Raw genomic sequence first — 23,427 nt, 5'->3', positions numbered from 1 at the left:
TATATATACCTCAATAAGGTCATCCCTGGGAGAAAATGCCCCAACCTCTCCAGTGCCTCTTTATAACTTAAGCCCTCTAGATCTGATAATATCTTTGTGAATCTTTTCTGTACCCTTTCCAGCTAATGGGCAACTCTCTGTTGACTATGATGCTTTGCAAGTCTGTATACTTCCAGCCAAAACTAGAGTATGGAGAAGTGCTCAGATTATAAAATTGAAGTTCTTTTTCTGATGTGAACTGTTATTTTTAACTTTGTTTCAGGATTGCTGACATAAATAGATATAACTATATGTGATGAAACAGCCATTACAGAGATCTGGTTGCAAAGCGACTCAATTTAGGAATAAGATATTCCAGGATACATTTAGAAAAGTCAGATAAAGCAGAAAAGAGTATGACAAAGACTTGGAAGTTGGGTGGAGTTGAAAGGGGTAGAAAATATTGTCAGTCTTTGTGGACACCCAAAGGATTGTAATGTCAGGCATGATATAAATCAGAAAATTAGAGTAGTAGGGGGCATTGCAGACCTACTGGGTCAAAGCAAGTGAGCAGTGATTCTATTCAGATAACTTCATGGAGAGTGAATTAGATGAATTTTGGATCAGTATGATGTGGGAAAAGGACATCACTATGTTTAGAGCCAGACCAATCATAATGTAAGTTGCTGTAAATATGCTAATTTTTGCATACATCTGAAAGTGATTAAGTTCAATCTGAAACTAATCAAACAGACAGTGTATGTGATACCTATATTGATATGCTAGATTGTGAAGATATGACATTGGACAAAATTGGATGATATTTGAAGAATTAATACATGGTTTACATAAAAGCAAAAGATAAAGGAAAAGTGGTCCGACTGTGGCAATGAAGTCCGTCGTTCTGGGTCAAAGGAAAAGGTTCCTACTGTAATATTGCCAACTTGTGAGGATTTAAATTTCAGTAGAAGTGGACCAACGAATGCATAAGCAAATGAAAAGTAGAATACATGGTTGGTGGCATTGTGATCAGTCTCAATGGGGAAGGGTAAGTCCAACTAAATTTATTATCAAAGTACATTTATGTCACCATATACTACCTTGGGATTTATTTTCTTGCAGGCATTTAAGGAAAATAAAGAAATACAATATAATTTGTGAAAAAGCTATACATAAATACTGACAAACAACTGATGTGTGAAAGAAGACTAATCGTGCAAATAAAAAAGCTAAGAACTTGAGTTGTAGAGTCCTTAAAACTGAGTTTGTAGGTTGTGGAATCAGTTCAGAGTGGAGGTGAGTGAAGCTATCCATGCTGGTTCAGGAGCCTGATGGTTGTAGGGTAATAACTGTTCCAGCACCTGGTGGTGTGGGACCTAATGTTCTTGTACCTCCTGCCCAATCAATGGTTGTACTGAGAAGGCAGCATGACCTGGATGATGGTGGTCTTCGATGATGGATGCTGCTTTCTTGGGCAGTACTCCATGTAAATGTGCTCAGTGGTAGGGAGAGTTTTATTTTCTGCGACTGACCACTTTTCTGTTTTTCTGTGATTGTCCACCACTTTTCATAGACTCTTCCATTCCTGGGCAGCAGTGTTTCCATACCAGGCTGAGATGCAACCGGTCAGGATACCCTGCACTGTGCATCTATACAAGTTTGTCAAAGATTTTATTTATTTATTGCTGTGTGGAACAGGCACTTCCAGCCCTTTCAGCTGCACCGTGCAGCAACTGATTTAATCCTAACCTAATCATGGGGCAATTTACAATGGCCAATGACGCACCTACCTGTTACATCTTTGGACTGTGGGAGGAAACTGGAGGACCTAGAGAAAACCCACACATTCCACGGGAACTACATGCAGTGGATGCCAGGAATGAACTCCGAACACTGCCCTGAGTTACCATGCATCATGTTGAATCTACAAATCAGTGGCGCCATGTTTCAGGTGACAAGCCAATTCTATGCAAACTTCCAAGAAAGAGGTGCAGTTGTGCCTTCTTTGTGATGGCACTAACAGGTCCTCTGAAATCAGGCAGAGTGAAAAGAGACTCAGTACTTAGAGGGACTGTGGCTCCAAAAGAGATGCCAGGATGGTGTACTGCCTCATGGGTGCCAAGGTCTAGCATTATTTGTAGCAATTGTAGAACATTCTCAGCAGGGAAATGAACAGCCAGAGAACAAATGCTCATTGGTACTAACAATAAGAAAGGGGAAGGAGGTCCCATGCATTGAGGGCAGGGAGTTAGGAAAGGGACTTAAAAGTAGGACCTTGAAGACAAAAATTTCTGGATTACTCCCAGTGCCATATGCTAGTCAGGGCAGGAATAGACATATGGAACAGATGATTGTGTGGCTGAGGAACTGGTGCAGCAGACGAGGGTTTTGGAACCTCTTCTGGGGCAGGACTGACCTGCACCTTAACAGGAGGGGAATCGATATCCTGGTAAGGTGTTTCACGAGTGCTAAGGTGGATTTAAACAAGTTTAACTGGGAGGTAGGAATCAGGGCAACATATCAGAAATTGTAAGAAATGAAAAGAAGCTATATGTCATAACTATTAAGTCTCTAAGCAAGGACGTGCAGGAGCAAGGTAATAGACACAATAGGGTGGACAGGTTGAAGTGTGCTTAACTTAACGCTTGGACAATTAGTAAGGATGATGAATTTAGAGCATGCATCAGTATGGTAGAAATACTGTATGTAGTGGCCATTATGGAGACCTAATTGAGAGAGGGACAGGAATTTGTGCTCAACATTCTGGTGTTGCAATATTTAAAAAAAAGTCAAATTCCTGTCTCAGCAAGGAATTGGACTCACCACAGTTAGCCGATTGCCACAGTAGATCTACACAAGTTATATCTGTCACCGTTCGGATATGGCCCAAGTGTGCAGTGAGAGACAGTGAAGTGGGTCGATAGTTCACAGACTTTAATGCGAGCAGAGATAAAAGGGAAAGAAAACAATAAACACTAGGCCAACCAGGGCCACTAGCTAAACTCTCAAATGGAAAATGAAGCCGAAGGGAATAACTGAATATAAAACAAATACCGCCAGTCTTCAGAGTCAGTTGACTCGACAGTCCAATTTCCCAGGCAAGGCCAAATACAAACAGGCAGCGAAGCATTGCTGTGCTGTGTTCAAGTCTTGAAAAGCACTACAGTGGAAAAAATTGAGTTAAATACTATTACAACGAAATAATAATTAGCTGACTCGTGCATATTCACGAGCGCAACTGCAGTATCTGCTGCGCTGCTGAATCCTTGGTTGTGATAATATCATTGCTTTCCCTAATTAGAGAATAGCTTTCCAAATACTCAGAAATCCTAACCCTAAGAATCCTCTCCAAAAGCTTTGCTGCTGCTGCCATGAGATTTACCAGTGTATAGTTTTTTGAATAATAGAAGTTTCTTTTTAAGGTAAATAAAGTGGTCATTTTGGGTCTCTCGAAGAACAAGAAGGCGATAAATCCCCAAGGCCTGGCGGGATATACCCCAACTAATTGAGATATGCAAGAGAAATTATTGCATATCTCAATTTGATAAAGATCTTCATGTCCTCTCTAGTCATAGGCCAGGTCATAACAGACTGGCGAGTAGTTAAAAGTGGCGGATACCTGGAATGCACTATCAGGGTTGGTAATGGAGGTAAGTATAATAGAGGCATTACTTAGGGCCTTAGACAGGCCTTAGAATGTTCAGGGAATGGAGAGATATAGACATAATGTAGCCATAAGCAATCTGAACATTAGGAATTTAATAATTAGTTTGTGAGCTGAAGAGCCTGTCCCTTTGCTGTGTGTTATATGTGGTGACAGAAGCAGGTTCCCACTGTACTAAACTGTCTGAGTTGGACAGAGTCTAAACTGGACATCTTTTTGGACACTTCTTTTAAAATTTCCCTAAAACTTCCAAACTTCAAGGCAAACATTTGCAACTTCATCCAATCATTTTCTTGTTATCTCCAGAAAGCAGGTAATCTAGTCAAACAAGCACAGCCCTTAACAAATTCATACTGTCAATCTGTGATTAATCACTACTGTTTGATTTCACAATTTCTGTTGTTTCTAATCCATCCTACAGCAAAGTTAAACAAAAAGGCCATCATTAATCGGTAAATTATCTCATCTATGTTCAAACATCTCTGTTACGTTTGCAGTTCCCATTACACCATTCCTATAGTGAAAGAACACTGGAAAACTAGAGAGAGCCCCTGCAATATCCTCCCTTCTTTTAATAGATGCAACTAGATTGAATTTGAAAATGTGCTAGAGTCTTTAATATGTCTTCTTTTATTATCTTTGACCCTGTCAAATGTTTCACCTTAGATACATTAGCATTATCCATGCCTTTTGTGAAGAGTTAGAAGATATTTACTAAGAATCTTACTCACACCCATCTGGTACATCGCCCTCTTTCTAGCTACACCTCCTTCTTTGTGCACTTGTGATTTTTTTGTTTACTTACCATATCAATTTGACATTATAGTTGGTTCAGACATCATGATTTAAAAGTACTTTTCTATGATTGCTGAAATAATTTCTTACCAGCTTGACTTTGTTTTAATTTCACTCTTACACCATCTAAACTCTCAGGGGTTTCTGCCACATTAAACTCTGTGTCTGACACATTTTCCATTCTTGTCTTCACTTTTCTCTGTCATGCTGAGCTCTACAGGTTTGACAGTCTCTCACATTTTCTTTCCGAGAACGTGCATTCTGAGCCATTAAGTCTGCTTCTTGAATGCTTTCCATTATTCTGAGACTAATTTATCTTCAAGTAGCTGTTTCCAGTCCACATGTTCCTCCTTTTCCATAACTGTTTAGTTATGATATCTACAATATTTTACTTCCATTGATATTCTGTTCATCGCCCCAACTTTGTTGCCAAAAATATAGAATTGCATTCACAAACAACAGAAAATCTGCAGATGCTGGAAATCCAAACAACACACACAAAATGCTGTAGGAAAAGAGTAGTCAACATTTAGGGCTAAGACCCTTCATGCAGTCCTGATGAAGGGTCTCAGCCTGCAATGTCAACTGTACTCTTTTCCATAGATGCTGCCTAGCCTGCTGAGTTCCTCCAGCATTTTGTGTGTGTTGCATAGAATTGCAATTCCCACCCCTGCTCTTCCATAATCTCCTTATAGACTAGCCATATTATAAATAAAGTGTGTTCCTGAATAGAAGTTGGAGATTCTGTGTTATAGACAATAGACAATAGGTGCAGAAGTAGACCATTTGGCCCTTCGAGCCTTCACTGCCATTCTGAGATCATGGCTGATCATCTACTATCAATACCCAGTTCCTGCCTTGTCCCCATATTCCTTGATTCCCCTATCCATAAGATACTTATCTAGCTCCTTCTTGAAAGCATCCAGAAAATTGGCCTCCACTGCCTTCTGAGGCAATGCATTCCAGACCCCCACAACTCTCTGGGAGAAGAAGCTTTTCCTTAACTCTGTCCTAAATGACCTACCCCTTATTCTCAAACCATGCCCTCTGGTACTGGACTCTCCCAGCATCTGGAACATATCTCCTGCCTCTATCTTGTCCAATCCCTTAATAATCTTCTATGTTGCAGTCAGATCCCCTCTCAATCTCCTTAATTCCAGCGTGTACAAGCCCAGTCTCTCTAACCTCTCTGCGTAAGACAGTCCGGACATCACAGGAATTAACCTTGTTCTTCATGGACTTCATGCTGTGACTTTATTACAGTCAGTATCAGGGTAGTTGATACTCCCACTATTACTATGTTCATTCTTTGATGTCATTGCAAATTCACTGACCATTGACTATCTGAAGGTGAAACACATTGCCTTTGTCTCATTTTTATCAGAGATCCTTAAATTTTCTTGGTTCAATGGTTCATGCATGATAAATAAAATCCAAATCTTGAATTCTGGGATCAGCCGAAGCAATAATATAAGGACAATTTAAATGTCAGTAAGTGCTTTATAGTGATTGGTTTCCTTTATTTCTATTTTGTAAACGTCAGCCTATTGGAGAAGGCATAAATGAGTTTTTCATTAAAGAGGTTGCTCTCCATGAAGAAGACTAGACTTATTGCAAGTATATAGAAACATAGAAAATAGGTGCAGGAGTAGGCCATTCGGCCCTTTGAGCCTACACCACCATTCAGCATGATCATGGCTGATCATCCAACTCAGAACCCTGTACCTGCTTTCTCTCCATACCCCCTGATCCCTTTAGCCACAAGGACCATATCTAACATATCAGAGAGACGATTACTTATAGCCTTAGGATTTACAAATGGTTGCTAAAAGAACCAAAAGAAAACTGTAGATAAAGTTCTTTGATTTGAGTGAGGGATTAGGATTTGGACTGAGTTTCTGCAAGTTCAAAAGGCAGTGCAAATATGAGGGACTTCCTGACAGTCCAAAGGCAGAGAGTAGAATCAGACTCAATTTTAGTTATTGATCAGGAAGATATATAATGTACCTAATCAAAATGAATATCACTGTGCATTGTGGGAAACCAGCAAATATACCGACCTTTTGAGTTTCTGAATTATAGCAAATTTATGGTCACTCTGCTTGCTTTAATTCTAATCCCTCTTTCCTCCACTAAGTACGTAGCCCACAGATTACAGCACTTTAAGAATATTCCATGCACTTTTAAATTTGATGAGTGTAGATTTTCACAAATAAAACTGCATGAGGCATTTAAGAAAAACTAACACATTTTATTGAACTCCAACACCTGAACTCAAAGCATGCTTTAACAAAAACTCTTTACGTAATTACGTCATCATGTCAGTCCAGCCTCTTAAAATGAACCAAAACTCAATGTTGGTGGTTGTGAATTTTTACATTTCCACCAATTGCATTACCCTTGAGAAATATAGGACAGGTATATTCCAGTTAGACATAAGGAGACGTTGACAAGTTAAAGAAACTTTGGATAATGAGAGAAATTGATTATTAAATAGCAATTTCCTTGCAGATTTGATAGAGATGTTGGGAAGGGTTTAAACTAATTTGACAAGGAGATGGGAACTGGAGTGATAAGTCTGAGGATTAGGTGATTAGTATACAAGTAGATGCAGTGTATAGTGAGACAGTAAGGAAGGACAGGCAGAGAATATGCAGTCAGTGGGATGTGTTGAAGTGTAAAAGAGACAAAATTGAAAAGGGAGATGAAATAGGATTGAAGGTGTTATATTTAAATGCCCACATTATACAGACTAAGGTAGACGATCAAGTAACGCAGTTAGAGATTGTCACGTATGATATTTTGGGTGTCACATAGTCAAGTCTGAAAGAAGATCACAGTTGGCAGCTGAACATTCAATGATATACATTGAATCAGAAGGATAGGCAGGTAAGCAGAAGGGTGGCTCCATTGCTAAAAAATGAAATCAAATCCTTCAAAAGAGGACCAGTAGATGTAGAATTCTTGTGAGTAGAGTTAAGGAACAAGGGTTGGGAGTTATATACAGACCTCCAAACAGTAGCCATGTGTGGAGTACAAATTACAATATGAGACAGAAAAGGCATGTAAAAAGGGGAATTTATGATAGTCACGGGAAATTTCAATATGCAGATAGATTGGGAAAATCTGGTTGGAGCTGAATCCCAAGAGAGGGAATTTGTAGAATGCTTATGAGATGTTTTTTTAGAGCAGCTTGTGGCTGAGCCTACTAAGGGAAAGGAATTCCTGGATAGGGAATTGTGTAATGAACAAGATTCCATTAAGGAGCTTAAGATGTAACTGAATGACACCCAAGAACTGTCCTCTGGCCATATCCTTCCCTCCCTTCCCAGGCGCTCGATCTACAGCAACGTGAATTCACTAACCAGCGAACTGTGTACACTAGACATCCTTCCCAACCTTCCCAGGCACTCGATCTACAGCAACGTGAATTCACTAACCAGCGAACTGTGTACACTAGACATCCTTCCCACCCTTCCCAGGCACTCCATCTACGGCAACATGAATTCATTAACCAGCGAACTGTGTACACTAAACCATCTTCCACTATTCTAGGTTCTGGAGGTCCAGGCTTAGGAAGGTTGAGCAATCTATAGATAAGGGACTTGAGGCAAGAAGGGTTCGAGGCAGCAAAGCATCACAGAAATTTCTCCTTTTGCCGGTTGTCTTATTCTGATTGACTGTTAGTCTGTGGATGATAGCCGAAGGACAAATACACTGAGACCAGGAGGGAGCAGAAGGCTCTCCAGACAAACTGTGCACCCTGATTCAACACAATGTCCTGAAGGAAGCTGGGGAGATGAATTACATATTGGATAACCAGCTCCACTGTCTCGGCAGATGATGGAAGCTTGGGGAGGGCAATGAAGTGGGCTGCCTTGAAGAACTGGTCTGCTGCTGTCATGATCACTGTGGCCCCATCAGCAGGTGGCAACTGGTGATGGATTCCATGGTGATGTGAGGCCACATACATTAAAGGACACTCATGGTACCCAGAGGGCTGCAGGTTGGAGAGTTGGACCAGGCACACTGAGGGCAGGCAGCGATAAATGGTGGGACAGCAGAACCAGTCTTGCAGAAAATCCTAAGTACCTTGTGTTCCTGGATGGCTAGAGAGGGGTGAGGAGTGGACACACTGAGTGTATCAGATGGCATGGCCACTGTGTGGCTGTCAGATGTGTTGGCTGGAGCAGGCTCTGGCTGATCTGGTTCTCAATTTCCTGGATGAGCAGAGCAAGAATCCAAGAGAATTGAGTGATGGGCTGAGGGTCTGGCTCCATTTCAGCTGTGACGAACTGTTGTATCAGGGTGTTGCCTTGATGTCAGTTGAGTTGGCGGGTCTGTTGTATGGAAATGGGTTTCTGGTTAGTCAGTCCAGATCAGGAAGGGCCCTGTGTTTCCCATCAACCAATGTACTTTCCATCAAGGGGAGAGGGTAGCAGTTCTTAGCCATTGATTTCAGTAAAGTTGGAGTTGGAGAAAACCCTCAACCGCACCAAATTCCCACAGGAACATCATGATTTTGCCATCACCTTCAGTGAAAGGGAAGCTAAGGCACTGCTGCTTCACAGATCACACATGTTGAAGGGATGAGGGATAAGTTCGGTAGGTAGTCCAAGCTGCACATGCAGGGTCCGAGCCTGAAAGCTGCCTGCTATGCTGGAATCCACCAGAGACTCCTGTGCACAAAGTCGGTGGAGTGTGAAGGAGTTCAGAGATAGAGAGAGACAGGCTATAGTGCTGGAATGAGGGCCAGAGATAGCTTCCCAGATAGAAAGCCCTTCCTCCCTATCGGGAGGGTTTTCCCAGCTGCCGTAGGCTTCTAATGAGTTAGTGGTCAGCTGCTCGACAGTAGGTTGTACCTCCACCAATGCTCACGCTCTCGAGGGTTTAACGAATCTCTCCCTAACTGCCTGGGTCTTGGAGGGTTGTTCCATAAGACATTTATCAAAATAGGGAGCCAGAGTGATGAGGCTCTTGGGTCAGTGGGCATCCTCTCAGTGGACTGCTCATCTTTCAAGCACTGAGAAGCTATCATGGTAATGGCCAACAGTTCTTCTGCATTCCAGCCAAACTCCAATTAACCTATTAACTCAAACATCATTGAATGTGGAAGGAAACTGGGTACCCAAAGGGTCACCGGGAAAATATACAAACTCCATAGACAGCAGCAGAATTGAACCCAGGTTGCTGATGGTATGATAGTGTTATGCTGACCACTACACTACAGTGCCAAATGAAAGAGCAGCCGAGAAATACCAGTGAATACACAGATATGCACATCAGAAACATGTAAAATTATTAATGTACAGATAGTAACGGTGTAAGTAATTACGAAATAGTGTACAGGTATGAATCTGTGACAGGAACCAGGAAAAGCTGGTCCATTTGTCCGTAGGTGTGAGAGAGGTGGGATAATATAAATGGATGGAAGCATCTAAGACAAGATTGAAATTATTTACAAAAAGTATAAATATATCATTAAGTAACGCTTAAAATGAAAACATGTTGGAAATCAACTGAGAGAGTCAGCTACTCAGGTGAAATTACTACAGCGTGTGAAATCTGTGGAAGCCAGTGAGATCTGGAGCAACCACATGGACAGTAAGCATCACGTCTTGAGGTAATTCATCCCACAGTCACTGCACTGGGACGTTCTGAGCCTTGGCCATTCTGGTACATCAGGCACGACAGAGCTATCTGCTTACTCTGTTCCAGCAAGTTGTCATATTCTTAGGTTCAGCAAAAGCTTACAAATTAGGTAAATTTAAGATCTGTGGGAAGGAAAGGTTGTATTCATCATACAACAGGTTAAATATTTGGCACATCATGGGCCAAGGTATCTGTATTCTTTACGTACCCCTCAAACACCTTCAGCCTTTTCAGAATCAGGTTTAATTTCACTGGCAGCAGTACAATGCAATACATAATAATGAAAAACATTGAATTACCATAAGTAAATTTATTAAATAGATAAATTAAATAAATAGTGCAAAAGCAGAATTTAAAAAGCAGTGAGATAGTGTTCATGGGGGTCAATGTCCATTCAGGAATCAGAAACTCTCTTGAGTGTGTGCCTTCAGGATTCTGTGCCTTCTCCCTGATGGTTAGCAATGAGAACAAGGCATGACCCTCGGATGGGGACTACCTCTTTGAGGCATTGCTCTTTGAAGATGTTCTAGATACTATGGAGGCTAGTGCCCATAAATATACATCCCTCTGCAGCTTATTTCAATCCTGTATAGTAGAACGCCACCCCCCCACCCCACAATATCAGACAGTGATGGAGCCAGTTAGAATGCTCTCCAGAGTACATCTGTAGAAATTTGTGAGTGTCTTTGGTGGCATACCAAACTCATAATGAAATATAGCTGAAGTTGTGCCTTCTTTATAGATGCTCTAGGATAGATCCTCAGAGATATTGACACCCAGGAACTCGAAGTTGCTCACTCTTTCCACTTCTCATCCCTCTATGAGGATTGGTGTGTGTTCCCTCATCTTACCCTTTCTGATATTTACCTAACTCTCCCTTAAAACTATCCAATACAGCTTTCAAAATCTTTTAGTGATATATTCCAGAGTCGTTACCCTCAGAGAAAAAAAATACTTGTCTTAAATGGGTGACCCCTTATTTTTAAAGTGACTCTGTTCCAGATTCTATTATTTCCTTTCCATACTCACTGTTAATATTCCTCAGAACTTTAGCTGAACTATTTACAATTGATTTACGTCTCTCCTTTAATAGACAGAGTACTCATCATATGGTTTCAGCAGTATCCTCTAGAACTAAAACGAAACCTTTCCGATTTTGCATTCATTTTTCTCAGTAATAAATGAGAGCCTTATGTTAGCCTTCCTAATTATTGACTTTAGATTCTTCAACATCTCACAGCTCAGCAATCACAACCGTTACCTAGCCTTTTTTTTTAATTTTCATTTTCCTTTTTTATATTTTCCCCACATTATGCTCCATTGGCCAAATCTTTGCCAGCTCACTTAATTTATCTGACCTCTTTCTGACCTCTCTTTGCTCAATGAGCAAATCTAACACCCACAAGTTTGGTGCCTTCTATGAATGATAAAAAATTGAGGATGGAGAACCAATCTCTGTAGCACACCACCACCACCACTCACTAACTCTTGACTTTCAGCAAGAGAGCCATTTATACTTACAGTATTTCCTGTTATGGAGTCATGGGAAGATATAGCTCGCCGACTCCACACTGATCATCAGTCATCTATTTACATTAATCTGACATGGAACTCAACTACCCCCAGGTTCTACTACTCACCAACACAGTAGGGGAAATTTACAGTGGTTATGAATCTGCGCATCTACAGGATGTAGGACAAAACCTCCAATACAGGGAGAACAAGAACACACACACACAGCACCTGAAGTCTGGATTGAATTTGTGTCTTGGGCATTATGAGATAACAACTCTACAGGCCACTGTATTGTGTTGTCAATGTCCTATGCACTCTAATAAGGTATTTCCTACACCATGAGCTTTCATTTTCCACAATAATTTTGATGTGGCACTTTTTCAAATGCCTAAGTTGGCCTCTTTATCCACAGTAATGCGAAGCAACGTATTTGGTGGAAAAGTGCAATGATGGAGGTTTTTCTAACATCATCTTCAGAATCCAATGTAGTCATTATTGGGAAAAGAAGAACATGACTGCATCAGGCAGGTATGATAAGCCAAAGGTAGTGTTAGAAAAGCCTTAGCCATCGCATTTTTCTAATACATGTAATGATCTATTAGTTTGTAGGCAAGTGCTGCAAGGGGATAATCAAACCAAATCAGGGTAAAGGGGACTGTTCAATTGAGTGGAAGTAAAAATGAATTGGGACAGGTACACATTATGGTCATGAGTTCTGAAAGATTTATTGCCAGTATCATGCTGAGTTAAAGACACCTAAGGGCTTGAGAGGATCAGAGTAGGTAGGGAAGAATGTCATATGAATATGAAATATAGGGTGAAGAATATGTTTCTGGTGATGGAATATAATAAGCAAATGCGATTTAACAAGCAGGACCATAAAGGTAATAATCTCTGCTTTACTTTCTGAGCCTTTTGAATATTGAAAACTATGTTCCCCAAAGATTCAAGATTCAAAGTTGTTTATCACGTGTACATCAAACATACACTGAGATGCATCGTTTGCGTTAACAGACAACACACCTAATGATGAGCTGGAGGCAATCCACAAGTGCTGCCAGATTCCGGTGCCAACATAGTATTCCCATAATGCCTGGCAGAACAACACAGAACACAATAAGCAACTAAACAACAGCAGAAAAGCAAGCCCATTCTTCCTAAACTCACAGTCCCCCAACAACACCCAAAAACACTGAATTTGATAATGGATAAAAAGGAACTGTAGTCCAAAGCCAATGAGTCATTCATGTTAGTGCAATGCACTAAGTTTGAATCTCACAATGCATTGAGAAAAGTGAATTGAGAAACGTTGGATAACTTGAATGTGATCATAATCAGAAGTGGATTAAAGTTGTGAATGGAATCTTATGTGGAGCTGTAGATTGAGATTTGTAGATTTAAAATAATAGTATGGGAGCATTAATCTGAAGAGAAAGTAATGAAATTCAATAGGAATTATTAAGTGAAGTACAGATATTATTCAAGATATGAACGTGATTGGAATGGACTAAGTGCACAACTGCAATTGTGCAGAAGTAATTAAAGTCAAATAAGGGAAAATAATACAGAGCATAAAAATCCATTTCTCTGAAACGTGGAAAGATCTTAGCAGTTTGGACATATTGTAAACCTAAATGGGGGGTGAGTGAGAGAAATTCCTTATTTTATTTAGAGATACAGTACGTAACAGGTCCTTCCTGCCCAACAAGCCATGCCATCCCCCAACGTTACCTAGGATTTAACCTTAGACTAATCATGGACAATTTACAATGAGCAATTAACCTAACAACTGGCATAATCTAGTTAACCTTTCATCTGCTTGTGGTCATATATGCCACAATTAATTAGTCACCCATATCTAGGGATCCTTTTTTATATTACATAATAGAATTTCACAGTCAGTTTGAGAATAACAAATGTGAGGTGGAAACTGGAATGAGGACAACTCGATAGGCAAGAAGAGAATACAAGTCACCATAGGGTACCAAGAAGTTTTTTTTTTGTGTGACTAGGCAGCATCAAAGTAGTTTTATGAGCAGTTTTTTTAATTTATTAAAGTTCTAAAATGTACCAAGAAGGATACAGATTGTCACTTGTGTTAACATTCAACAGCACACCAGATTCACATGGAAGTTTGAATTTGAAGGCAGAAGACAGGGTTAATGGTAGCAATCAGCAGTGTGGAGGAACAGAGGGACCATGGGGTCCACATTCATAGATCCCTCAAAGCTGCTGCACAAATTGATAGGGTTGGTAAAAAGGAGCATGGTGTGTTGACCTTCATTAGTTGGCACAAGGTAATGTTGCAGCTCTATGATAGTTGTCTCATTATTGAGAAGAAGCAGAAGCTTCAGAGAAGAGGCGAATTAACAGTATGCTGCCTTGATTAGAGAGCAGTCTGATGAGGATAGGTTGAGTAAGCTAGGTCTTTTCTCTTTGGGGCAAAGGAAGATGAGAGACCACTTTACAGAAGTGTATAAGATTATAAGAGCCATAGATTGAGTGGATAGCCAGAGACTTTTTCCCAGGTCAGAACTGGTAAGACTAGGGGCCATAATTAGAAGGGGATATCAGAGGTAGATTTTTTACACAGAGAGTGGTGGGTGTGTGGAACACCCTGCCGGTGGAGGGGGGGGGGGTGCGGTGTAGAGACAGATACATCAGCAGCTTTTAAGAAACTCTTACTTAGGTACATGGATGATAGAAGAACGGAGGGCAATGTAGGAGGGAAGAATTAGATTGATTTTAGAGTAAGTTAAAATGTGGGTATTATAGGCAAAGATCCAATACAGTGCTGTAGTGTTCTGTATTTAGATGTTAAGGGCTAATAGTACTAAGGGGGCAGAAGATTGGTAAACTGACAGAAAATAATAACAAAGATAGTTGGATCAATTTCAGGTTCACAAGCAGTGGGTATTTTAAAGAGTACTGCTGGGTCTTCAGCTATTAACAATATAAGTCAATGGCTTTAAGCAAGGAATTGTGAGTGTGGACAATTGGAGAAGTAAGATGATTCACAGCAGCAGGAGAAAAAGGTAAGTGGAATTTTAAATGGTATAAAAATATTAAGTGTTGGCATTCATAAGAACCTGGATGTCCTTGTAAAAAGCACTCAAAGTTTCCAGACAGGTTAAGTATGCAATTACTAAGTGAAAATAGGCATTGATTTCAAGAATGAAGGAGTATAAAAAATACAAGTCTTGTTCTGGTCTGCTCTGTACTTAAATAAAAATACATCTGGAGTACTGTGTACAAGTTTAGACTCCTTACTTAAGGAAAGATATATTTGCATCAGAGCTGCGTATTGATTTATTCCTCGCTGAAAGCATTATTTTATGAGAAAAGACTGGACATTTACTCTCTGCTGTTTAGAACAATGAAGTTATCTACATGAGACAAATGATTATGATGGGGCTGGACCTGGTAAATGTGAGAATGATGTGCCTGAATGATGTCAAGCAGGAGTGGCATATCTGTAGAATTGGTGTCAGTCTTACAACTGAGATGAGAAGGAACTTCCTTCCTCAGACAACTGTGAATCGTTCTATTTTTCCACCTTAGTGAGCTGAATGAGGGCTGATATGGATTCTTGCAGTGTGGGAAATGCCAAGGTAATGGGAGAGAAGCAGGAAAATAGACTGGAGACCAAGCTCAGATCACCATGGTGCAGCATGGCAAGGCATTACGTTCTCTTTCTGAGAAAGAGCAGAGAAGTAGATTACACTTGATTATTCTGAGCAGAATTCCTTTTTAGTGTTGTCACACTCCATGACCCTGTGGCATCTGTTATCCCCTACTAAACACTGTTTGCAGGGCAAAGGCTAAGATAAAATCATCTCACCACTCTACCAAAGTGTGGGAATTTGTCTGAGTGGCTACAACTCCCTTTTAGTCACCTTGAACTATTTTTAAGGGGCTGCTGGTTCCTGACAAAGCTGGAAATATTTTTTGTGATTATTACCAGAAGTTTGCACCAACACCTTTTCTACAGGTTCTTTGGCTCCTATATTGACTGCTTTTTGTCCCTTTCAGTCCTGCTCTGTGTGAACTGAAATCTTGTTGATTCAAACTATGTTCGCAGATAGGTAGTATAGAAATTCAGGCATCATTCATCCCTACAGCTACATTGACAGGCACATCACTAGATTGCTTACCCATGATGTTAATAATTGCACCAATAATACAGCTAAAGTTTAAAACATACAGGCATAAATATTTATGTAGGAATGAATATGGTTCAGTCCACAATGTGATCAACAGCAGAGCCCTGTTACAAGTCACAAGTGAACTCGTTCATGTTTAAGCTGGTCAGATGACCGGGTAAATCTCTTGCCACACACAGAGCAGGTGAATGGCTTCTCTCCAGTGTGAGTGCGTTGGTGTGTCAACAGATCCTGTGTGCTTTTAAAGCTCTTCTCACACAGAGTGCACTTAAATGGTCTCTTGTCAGTGTGAACAAGTTGGTGTGTCAGACAATCCTTTGCAGTTTTAAAGCCCTTCTCGCAGACAGAGCATTTAAAAGGTCTGTCATCAGCATGAACAAGTTGATGTCGCAGCAAGTTAGATGACCAAGAAAATCTCTTCCCACATACAGAGCAGGGGAAGGGCCTCTCACCAGTGTGAGTGCGTTGATGTGTGAGGAGGTCGTTTTTACTTTTGTACTTCTTATCGCACTCAGCACACTGGAATGGTCTCTCCTCTGTGTGAACTCGCTGGTGTGCGTGGAGCTTGGACGCCTCTGTGAACTTCTTCCCACACAGGGAACAGGTAAATGGCCTCTCTCCTGTGTGAATACGTCGATGTGTCACAAGGCCAGATGATTTAGTAAACCCCTTGCCACACAAGGAGCATATAAAAGGCCTTTCCCCCGTGTGGCTGCGCCGATGTGTTTCTAACTGGGATGGGTAATTAAATCCCTTCCCACAGTCCCCACATTTCCATGGTTTCTCCGTGTTTGAGGTGTCACTGTTTTCCTCCAAACTTGAAGCTTCTTCCTCACACAGAACATGTGAATGGTATCTCCATGTTGTTAACAGTACTAAGTTTTGGCAGGCTATGTAACTATCAGTCTTTTCCAAAGTTGTTGATACTCTTACTTCTTGGTGGTTTTCCACACACAGAGATTGAAATCTTCATCTACATGCAGATCAAACAAATATTTTTTCACCCACATTCAGAAGTCTGATGAACAGAGCAAATGTCAGAACTTGATGTGATATCCTGCTGAGTTCTATCAGAAAATCCTCATGTCCAGAGCCCTGTAAAAAGAGCTTTAAAAAGTCACTAATGCAGGCAGAAGACTTCTCATCAATCAACCATAAAACCGTAAGAGATAAGAGTAGAATTGGACCATTTGGCCCATCGAATCTGATCTGTGATCAGCCATTCAATTTTATCATCCCTCTCAATCTCTTTCTCCTGCCTTCTCCCCATAATATTTGACACCTTTACTAATCAAGAACCTATCAATCTCTGCTTTAGATAAACCCAGTGACTTGGCCTCTACAACTGTCTCAGGCAATGAATTCCACGGTTCACCACCCCTCTGACTAAAAGTCACTAAGCATCAGTAAGACCAAAGAGCTGACTGTGGACTTCAGAAAGTATAAGACAAGGGAACACAATCCAATCTTCATAGAGGGTTCTGAAATGGAGAGGGTGAGCAATTTCAAGTTCCTGGGTGTCGACATTTCTGAGGACCTCACCTGGACACAACGTATAGATGCAACTATAAAGAAGGCAAGACAGCAGCTATATCTGATTCAGAGTTTCAGGAGATTTGGTTTTACAATTAAAATACCCGAAAACTTCTACAAATGTACTGTGGAGAGCATTCTGGTATGGGGGTGGGAGGGGGGCTACTGCACAAGATTGAAATAAGTTGCAGAACCTTGTAAAATCAGTCATCTCCATCAAGGGTAGTAACCTCTGTAGTATCCAAGACATATTAAAGAAGCGGTGGCTTAGGAAGGGGGCATCCATCATTAAAGACAACCACCACCCAGGACATGCCCTCTTCTCATTGTTAGTCGGGAAGGAGGCACACACTCAGCGATTCAGGAACAGCTTCCCCTCTGCAATCCAATTTCTAAATGGACATTGATCAATGAACACAACCTCACTATTTCTTTTCTTACTTTTCTTTCCACTACTTATTTTTAACGTAACTATTTAATAGACATACATATATATACTGACTGTAATTCAGTTTTTTCTCTATATTTATTTATCATGTATTTCATTGTACTGCTGCTGCAAAGTTAACGAATTTAATGACATATGCCGATGAAACAATGCCTTATTCTGATTCTGAAACAACTCCTCTTCACCTCTGTTCTAAAACCCCATTGTCATCATTGCCAGAGGTCATGGAACGTATTGGTACCAATGACATTCCTAGAAAAAGGGAGTTTTTCTGAAAACTGAAGACATTCCTGAAAACTGGCTACAGGGAGTTAGGGAGGAAATTGAGAAGCAGGACCTCAAAGGTAGTAACCTCGGGATTACTGCCTCTGCCACGTGACAGTGAGTATAGGAATAGATTGAGGTGCAGGTTAAGTGCGTGGCTGAGGGATTGGAGCAGGGGGCAAGGATTCAGTTTTCTGGATCATTGAGACCTCTTCTGGGGCTAAGAATGAAATTAGGAGAGCCAGAAGGGGTTATGAGAAGGCCTTGGCGGACAGGTTTAAGGAAAACCCCAAGGCATTTTACAAGTATGTGAAGAGCAAGAGGATAAGATGTGAGAGAATAGGACCAATCAAGAGTGACAGTGGAAAAGTGTGTATGGAACCAGAGGAGATGTCAGAGGTACTTTGCTTCAGTATTCACTACGGAAAAGGAATTTGGCAATTGTAGGGATGACTTGCAGCAGACTGAAAAGCTTGAGCATGTAGATATTAAGGAATAGGAAAGAGATTTTGAAAAGCATCAAGTTGGATAAGTCAACGGGACTGGATGGGATGTACCCCAGGCTACTGACATGCAAAATCCACAAAGAGTTTGGAATGGTTCTGGCCTCCAAAAGGCGGAACCATTGATAACGGCTATTGTCTCTTGGAGACGGAATTGTGTATTGAATCCTCTACGATGTATCGAAGCCCCCAGGCAATGAACCAAGGGGGGGAGGGGTTGGTGGAGGGATTGCATCATCCCAACCTGATTGACATCTGAGACCCCGTGAGTGGGGATAAAATAGGGTCTGGGGTACAGCCCCTTCAGACGCACCAGAAGAAACGCTAGAACTCCTGTAACAGCGTAATAGCGAAAGCCGGTGGAAAAGCCCACGTGCGTCCTTTTCCATTTGCCTCGGAATTGGTGGGGCCTTTACCACGGAAGCACGGTTTTAGCTAACCACAAAGGGGAAATCAGTCCCCAATGACTCTCGAAGGATTGACATCATAAAAGGAATGGGCAAGTTAAAGCTCCGTCTTTCTCTCCAACCAAAAAGCTGCAGCTTGAATGAACTTGAGTGACTTTTATATTTCCATCGGACAATATATTATCCCCTAGACAACGGTAGAGCTATTTCTTATTGATTATTATTATACCCGTGCTTTTAGATTTACCATTGACGACGTATATTATCTGTATGTTTGTATTGATATTATTTTTGTGTATTTTTATCAATAAATACTGTTAAAAATAGTACCATCAGACTTCAACGGACCTCTGTATTTTTGCTGGTAAGTGACCCAGTTACGGGGTACGTAACACAAGAAAAAAAGTCTGTACATGCTCTAACAACAAGTGCTGGAAGAGCACTTCTGGGTTTTCGTGATTCGTGGTTGGTTGAATTCGCGGATAAGGAGGGCCGACTCTATAATAAAAATTTTAATTATAAATCATAAATTAAAAAAATAGAAAAGGGAAAGTAAGGTAGTGCAAGTCAGGTCCAGATATTTGGAAGGTACGGCCCATATCTGGGTCAGGATCCATTCAGCAATCTTATCACAGTTGGAAAGAAGCTGTTCCCAAATCTGGCCTACGAATCTTCATGCTCCTGAGCCTTCTCTTAGAGGGAAGTGGGACAAAAGGTTTGTTGGCTGGGTGGGTCGTGTCCTTGATTATCTTGGCAGCACTGCTCCGACAGTGTGTGGTGTAAAGTGAGTCCAAGGATGGAAGATTGGTTTGTGTGATGTGCTGGGCTAGGTTCCTTCTGCAGCTCCTTCCGGTCTTGGACAGGACAACTTCCATACCAGGTTGTGATGCACCCTAGAAGAATGCTTTCTGTGGTGCATCTATAAAAATTAGTGAGGGTTTTAGGGGACAGGCCAAATTTCTTCAGCTTTCTTAGGAAATAAAGGCACTGGTGGGCCTTCTTGGCAGTGAACTCTGCTTGATTAGACCAAGTCAGGTCACTTGTGATATTCACCCCGAGGAACTTAAAACTTTTGACCTGTTCCACCTGCGCACCACAGATGTAGATGGGGTTGTGCGGTCCGCTACTCCTTCTGAAGTCAACAACCAATTCCTTCATCTTGCTGACGTTGAGGGATAGGTTATTGTCTTCACACCATGCCACCAGGTTCTTAATTTCCTCATTACCCAAGGTGCAGCCTACAATTGTGGTGTCATCAGCAAACTTATATATTGAGTTTGATGGAAACTTGGTGACACAATCATGGGTGTACAGTGAGTACAGCAGGGGTTGAGTACACAGCCTTGTGGGGCACCGGTGCTCAGAGTGATTGTAGAGGAGAGCTTGTCCCCTATTTTTACAGCCTGGGTCCTGTCTGTGAGGAAGTTGAAGATCCAGCTGCAGATCTGAGTGCCAAGACCCAGGTTCCAGAGCTTAGGAATCAGTTTATTTGGAATGATGTATTAAAGGCAGAGCTGTAGTCAATGAAAAGGAGCCTTACATATATGTCTTTGTTCTCCAGATGGTCCAAGGAGGAATGTAGTGCCAGAGAGATGGCATCTGCCATTGACCTGTTACTCCAATAGGCAAATTGTGAAGTGTCGAGGTTAACCAGTAGGCTATGGTTGATGTGTGCCATAACCAATCGCTCGAAGCACTTCATAGCAATTGATGTCAGAGCCACAGGTCAATAGTCATTCAGACATGCCACCTTACTCTTCTTCAGCACTGGGATTATAGTTGCCTTCCTAAAACACGAGGGGAGCAGGGACTGAAGCAGGGAGCAGTTGAAGATGTCAGCTAACACTCCAGTTAGCTTGCTTGCACAGGCCCGGAGAACCCATCCCAGGACACCATCTGGGCCCGTCGCCTTCCTTGGATTTATCATCAGGAAGGCTCTTCTAACGTTCTTTGCCCATTCTCCTAATATGTCTAAGTCTTTCTGTAGCCTTACCTGCCCCTCCACCTACCTTCATACTGTTTACAAACTTTTTAACAAAGTCATCAATTCCATCATCCAATTCATTGACAAATAACATTAAAAGATTTGGTCCCAACACAGATGCCTGTGAACACCACCCGTCACCAGCACCCAGCCAGAAAAGATCCTGTATTCTCACTCCTTGCCTCCTGCCCGTCAGCCACTGCATTATCCATGCTAGAATCTGTTCTGTAAAACTATGGGCTCATAGCTTGTAAAGCAGCCTCATGTGCGGCACTTTGTCAAAGGCTTTCTAAAACTCAAAGAACACAAGATCAACCCATTCTCCTTTATCTATCCTGCTTTTTATTTCTTCAAATAATTCAAACAGATTTATCAGGCAAAATTTTCCCTTTAGGAAACCATGCTGACTATGGCCTATTTTATCACGTGCATCCAAGTACCCTTCCTTAATTATTGATCCAACATCTTCCCAAACACTGAGGTCAGACTAACTGTCTAATAATTTCCTTCCTTTTGCCTCCCTCCCTTTTTGAAGACTGGAGTGACATTTGCAATTTTCCAGTCTTCCAAAACCACTCCAGCAACTCGTGATTCTAAAAAGATCATTTCAATGCCTCCACCATCTCTTCAACCAGCTCCTTCAGAATGCTGGGGAGTGCACCATCTGGTCCAGGTGACTTACCTAGCTTCAGACCTTTCAGTTTCCCAAGAACTTTCTCTCTTGTTATGGTAACTTCACACACTTTATGCCCCCTGACGTCTGCAACTTCCATCACACTGCTAGCATTTTCCACAGTGTATAATGGTGCAAAATACTTATTCAGTTCATCTGGCATTTCATTGTCCTCTCCAGCATCATTTTACAACAGTCCGATATTCACTCTTGCCTCTCTTTTACACTTAATATGTAACTGAAGAAATTTTTGATATCCTGTTTAATATTATTGGCCAGCATACTTTCGTGTTCCATCATAACCTTCTCAATGACTTTTTACGTGCCTTCCTGGTGGTTTTAGAAATCTTCCCAATCCTCTAAATTCCCACTAGTTTTTGGTGTATTATATGCCCTCACTTTGGCTTCTATGTTGGCTTTGACTTCTCTTCATAGCCATGGTTATGTCATCTTTCCTTTAGAATACTTCTTCCTTTTTGGGGTGTATATATCTTATGCCTCCCAAATTGCTTCCAGAAATCACAGCCATTGCTTCTCTGCTGTCATCTTTGCCAGTGGTCTTTTCCAATGAATTCTGGCCAACACTTCTCTCATGCCATTGTAATACCCGTTACTCCACTGTAATACTGATGCATCTGACTTAAGCTTCTCCTTCTCAAATTTCAGGGGAAATTTTATCATGTTATGATCACTTTCACCTAAGGATTCTTTCACCTCAAGCTCTCTAATCCATTCTGGTTCATTGTACAACACCCAATCCAGAATACCTGATCCTCTAGTGGGCCCAATGACGAGTTACTCTAAAAAAGCCATCACCTAGGCACTCTAGCACTCTTCCTGTTATCCACCCCAACCTAATATTCCCAATCTATCTGCATATTGAAGACCCCATGACTATTGTAACATTCCCCTTTTAGCGCGCATTTTTTTATCTCCCATTGTAATTTGTAGGTCCCATCCTTACCACTGTTTGGGGGTCTGTATACAACTTCCATCAGGGTCTTTTTACACTTGCAGTTCTTCAGTTCTATCCTCAATGATTTCTGTCCATCTATCAGTCTGACTACCTAGTCAGAAGGTGTCTATCCACCTTCTGACTTCATGTCACCTCTAATTCGATTTCATTTTTTACCAATAGAGCAACACTGCCTCCTCTGCCTTCCTGCCCAACCTTTCATACAATGTACATCCTTGGGCATTAAGCTCCCAGCTATAATCTTTCAGCCATGATTCAGTGATGCCGACAACATCATATCTACTAATCTGCAACTGTGCTGTGCACAGTCAGATACAACAGCTTCAGTCCTCTGTTCACCCTTTTTGATTCTGTCCGCCTTTTACGTTGCAACTCATCCTGTTGACTGCAATTTTGCCCAATCAACAGCCTCTCCGCACCTCACATTGCCTCTGTTTGTAAACCAGGTACCTCATCTTCAGCACTATTATCCACCTTTCCTACAATACTTCTTGCACTGATGCTCAACCTTTTGATTCCTAACTTTGTCTGAGATCTTTATCATCATCTGCCTCCACAACCTCTCCACTAATTGTTCTGGCACTCTGGTTCCCATCCCCCTACAGCTCTAGCTTAAACGCCACTATGCAGCATGAACTAATCTTCCCTTTAGAATATTAGTCCCCCTCTAGTTCAGGTGCAAACCGACCCTTCTGTACAAGTCCCATCTTTCCAATGATATAAAAACTTTATGCCCTCCCTCCTACACTAACTTAGCGCCTAGCTCCCTGAACTCCCTCCGCAGAACCTCATCACTCGTCCTACCCATGCCATTGGTACCTACATGGACCACCGCTTCTGGCTGTTCACCCTGCCACTTAAGAATGCTGAG

At 41.4% G+C, this 23,427-nt stretch overlaps 1 protein-coding gene across 1 annotated transcript; it reads right to left on the bottom strand.

Annotated features, from left to right (window-relative positions):
• Window positions 1-15,882: 15,882 nt before the first annotated feature.
• On the bottom strand, window positions 15,883-20,850 carry LOC132381560 (gastrula zinc finger protein XlCGF7.1-like). The gene is made up of 2 exons (XM_059951061.1): window positions 20,679-20,850; window positions 15,883-16,388 (listed from the first exon to the last, which is right to left on the bottom strand). The coding sequence occupies exons 1-2, from the start codon at window positions 20,848-20,850 to the stop codon at window positions 15,883-15,885; spliced, it is 678 nt and encodes a 225-aa protein (XP_059807044.1).
• Between the last annotated feature and the right edge of the window lie 2,577 nt (window positions 20,851-23,427).

The sequence above is a fragment of the Hypanus sabinus genome, chromosome 26, assembly GCF_030144855.1.
Source record: "Hypanus sabinus isolate sHypSab1 chromosome 26, sHypSab1.hap1, whole genome shotgun sequence".
Lineage (NCBI taxonomy): Eukaryota > Metazoa > Chordata > Chondrichthyes > Myliobatiformes > Dasyatidae > Hypanus > Hypanus sabinus.
This window is presented reverse-complemented; position numbering and strand designations above follow the sequence as displayed.

What these genes read in the sequence shown, in the direction of transcription:
- LOC132381560 (XM_059951061.1), bottom strand. Translation starts at nt 20,850, where the DNA reads ATGATAAATCCAAGGAAGGCGACGGGCCCAGATGGTGTCCTGGGATGG. An exon ending in AATCCCAGTGCTGAAGAAGA is followed by an intron (nt 16,389 to 20,678) that starts GTAAGGTGGCAT and finishes GTATTCACACAG; the next exon opens with GAGAGAGGCCATTTACCTGT.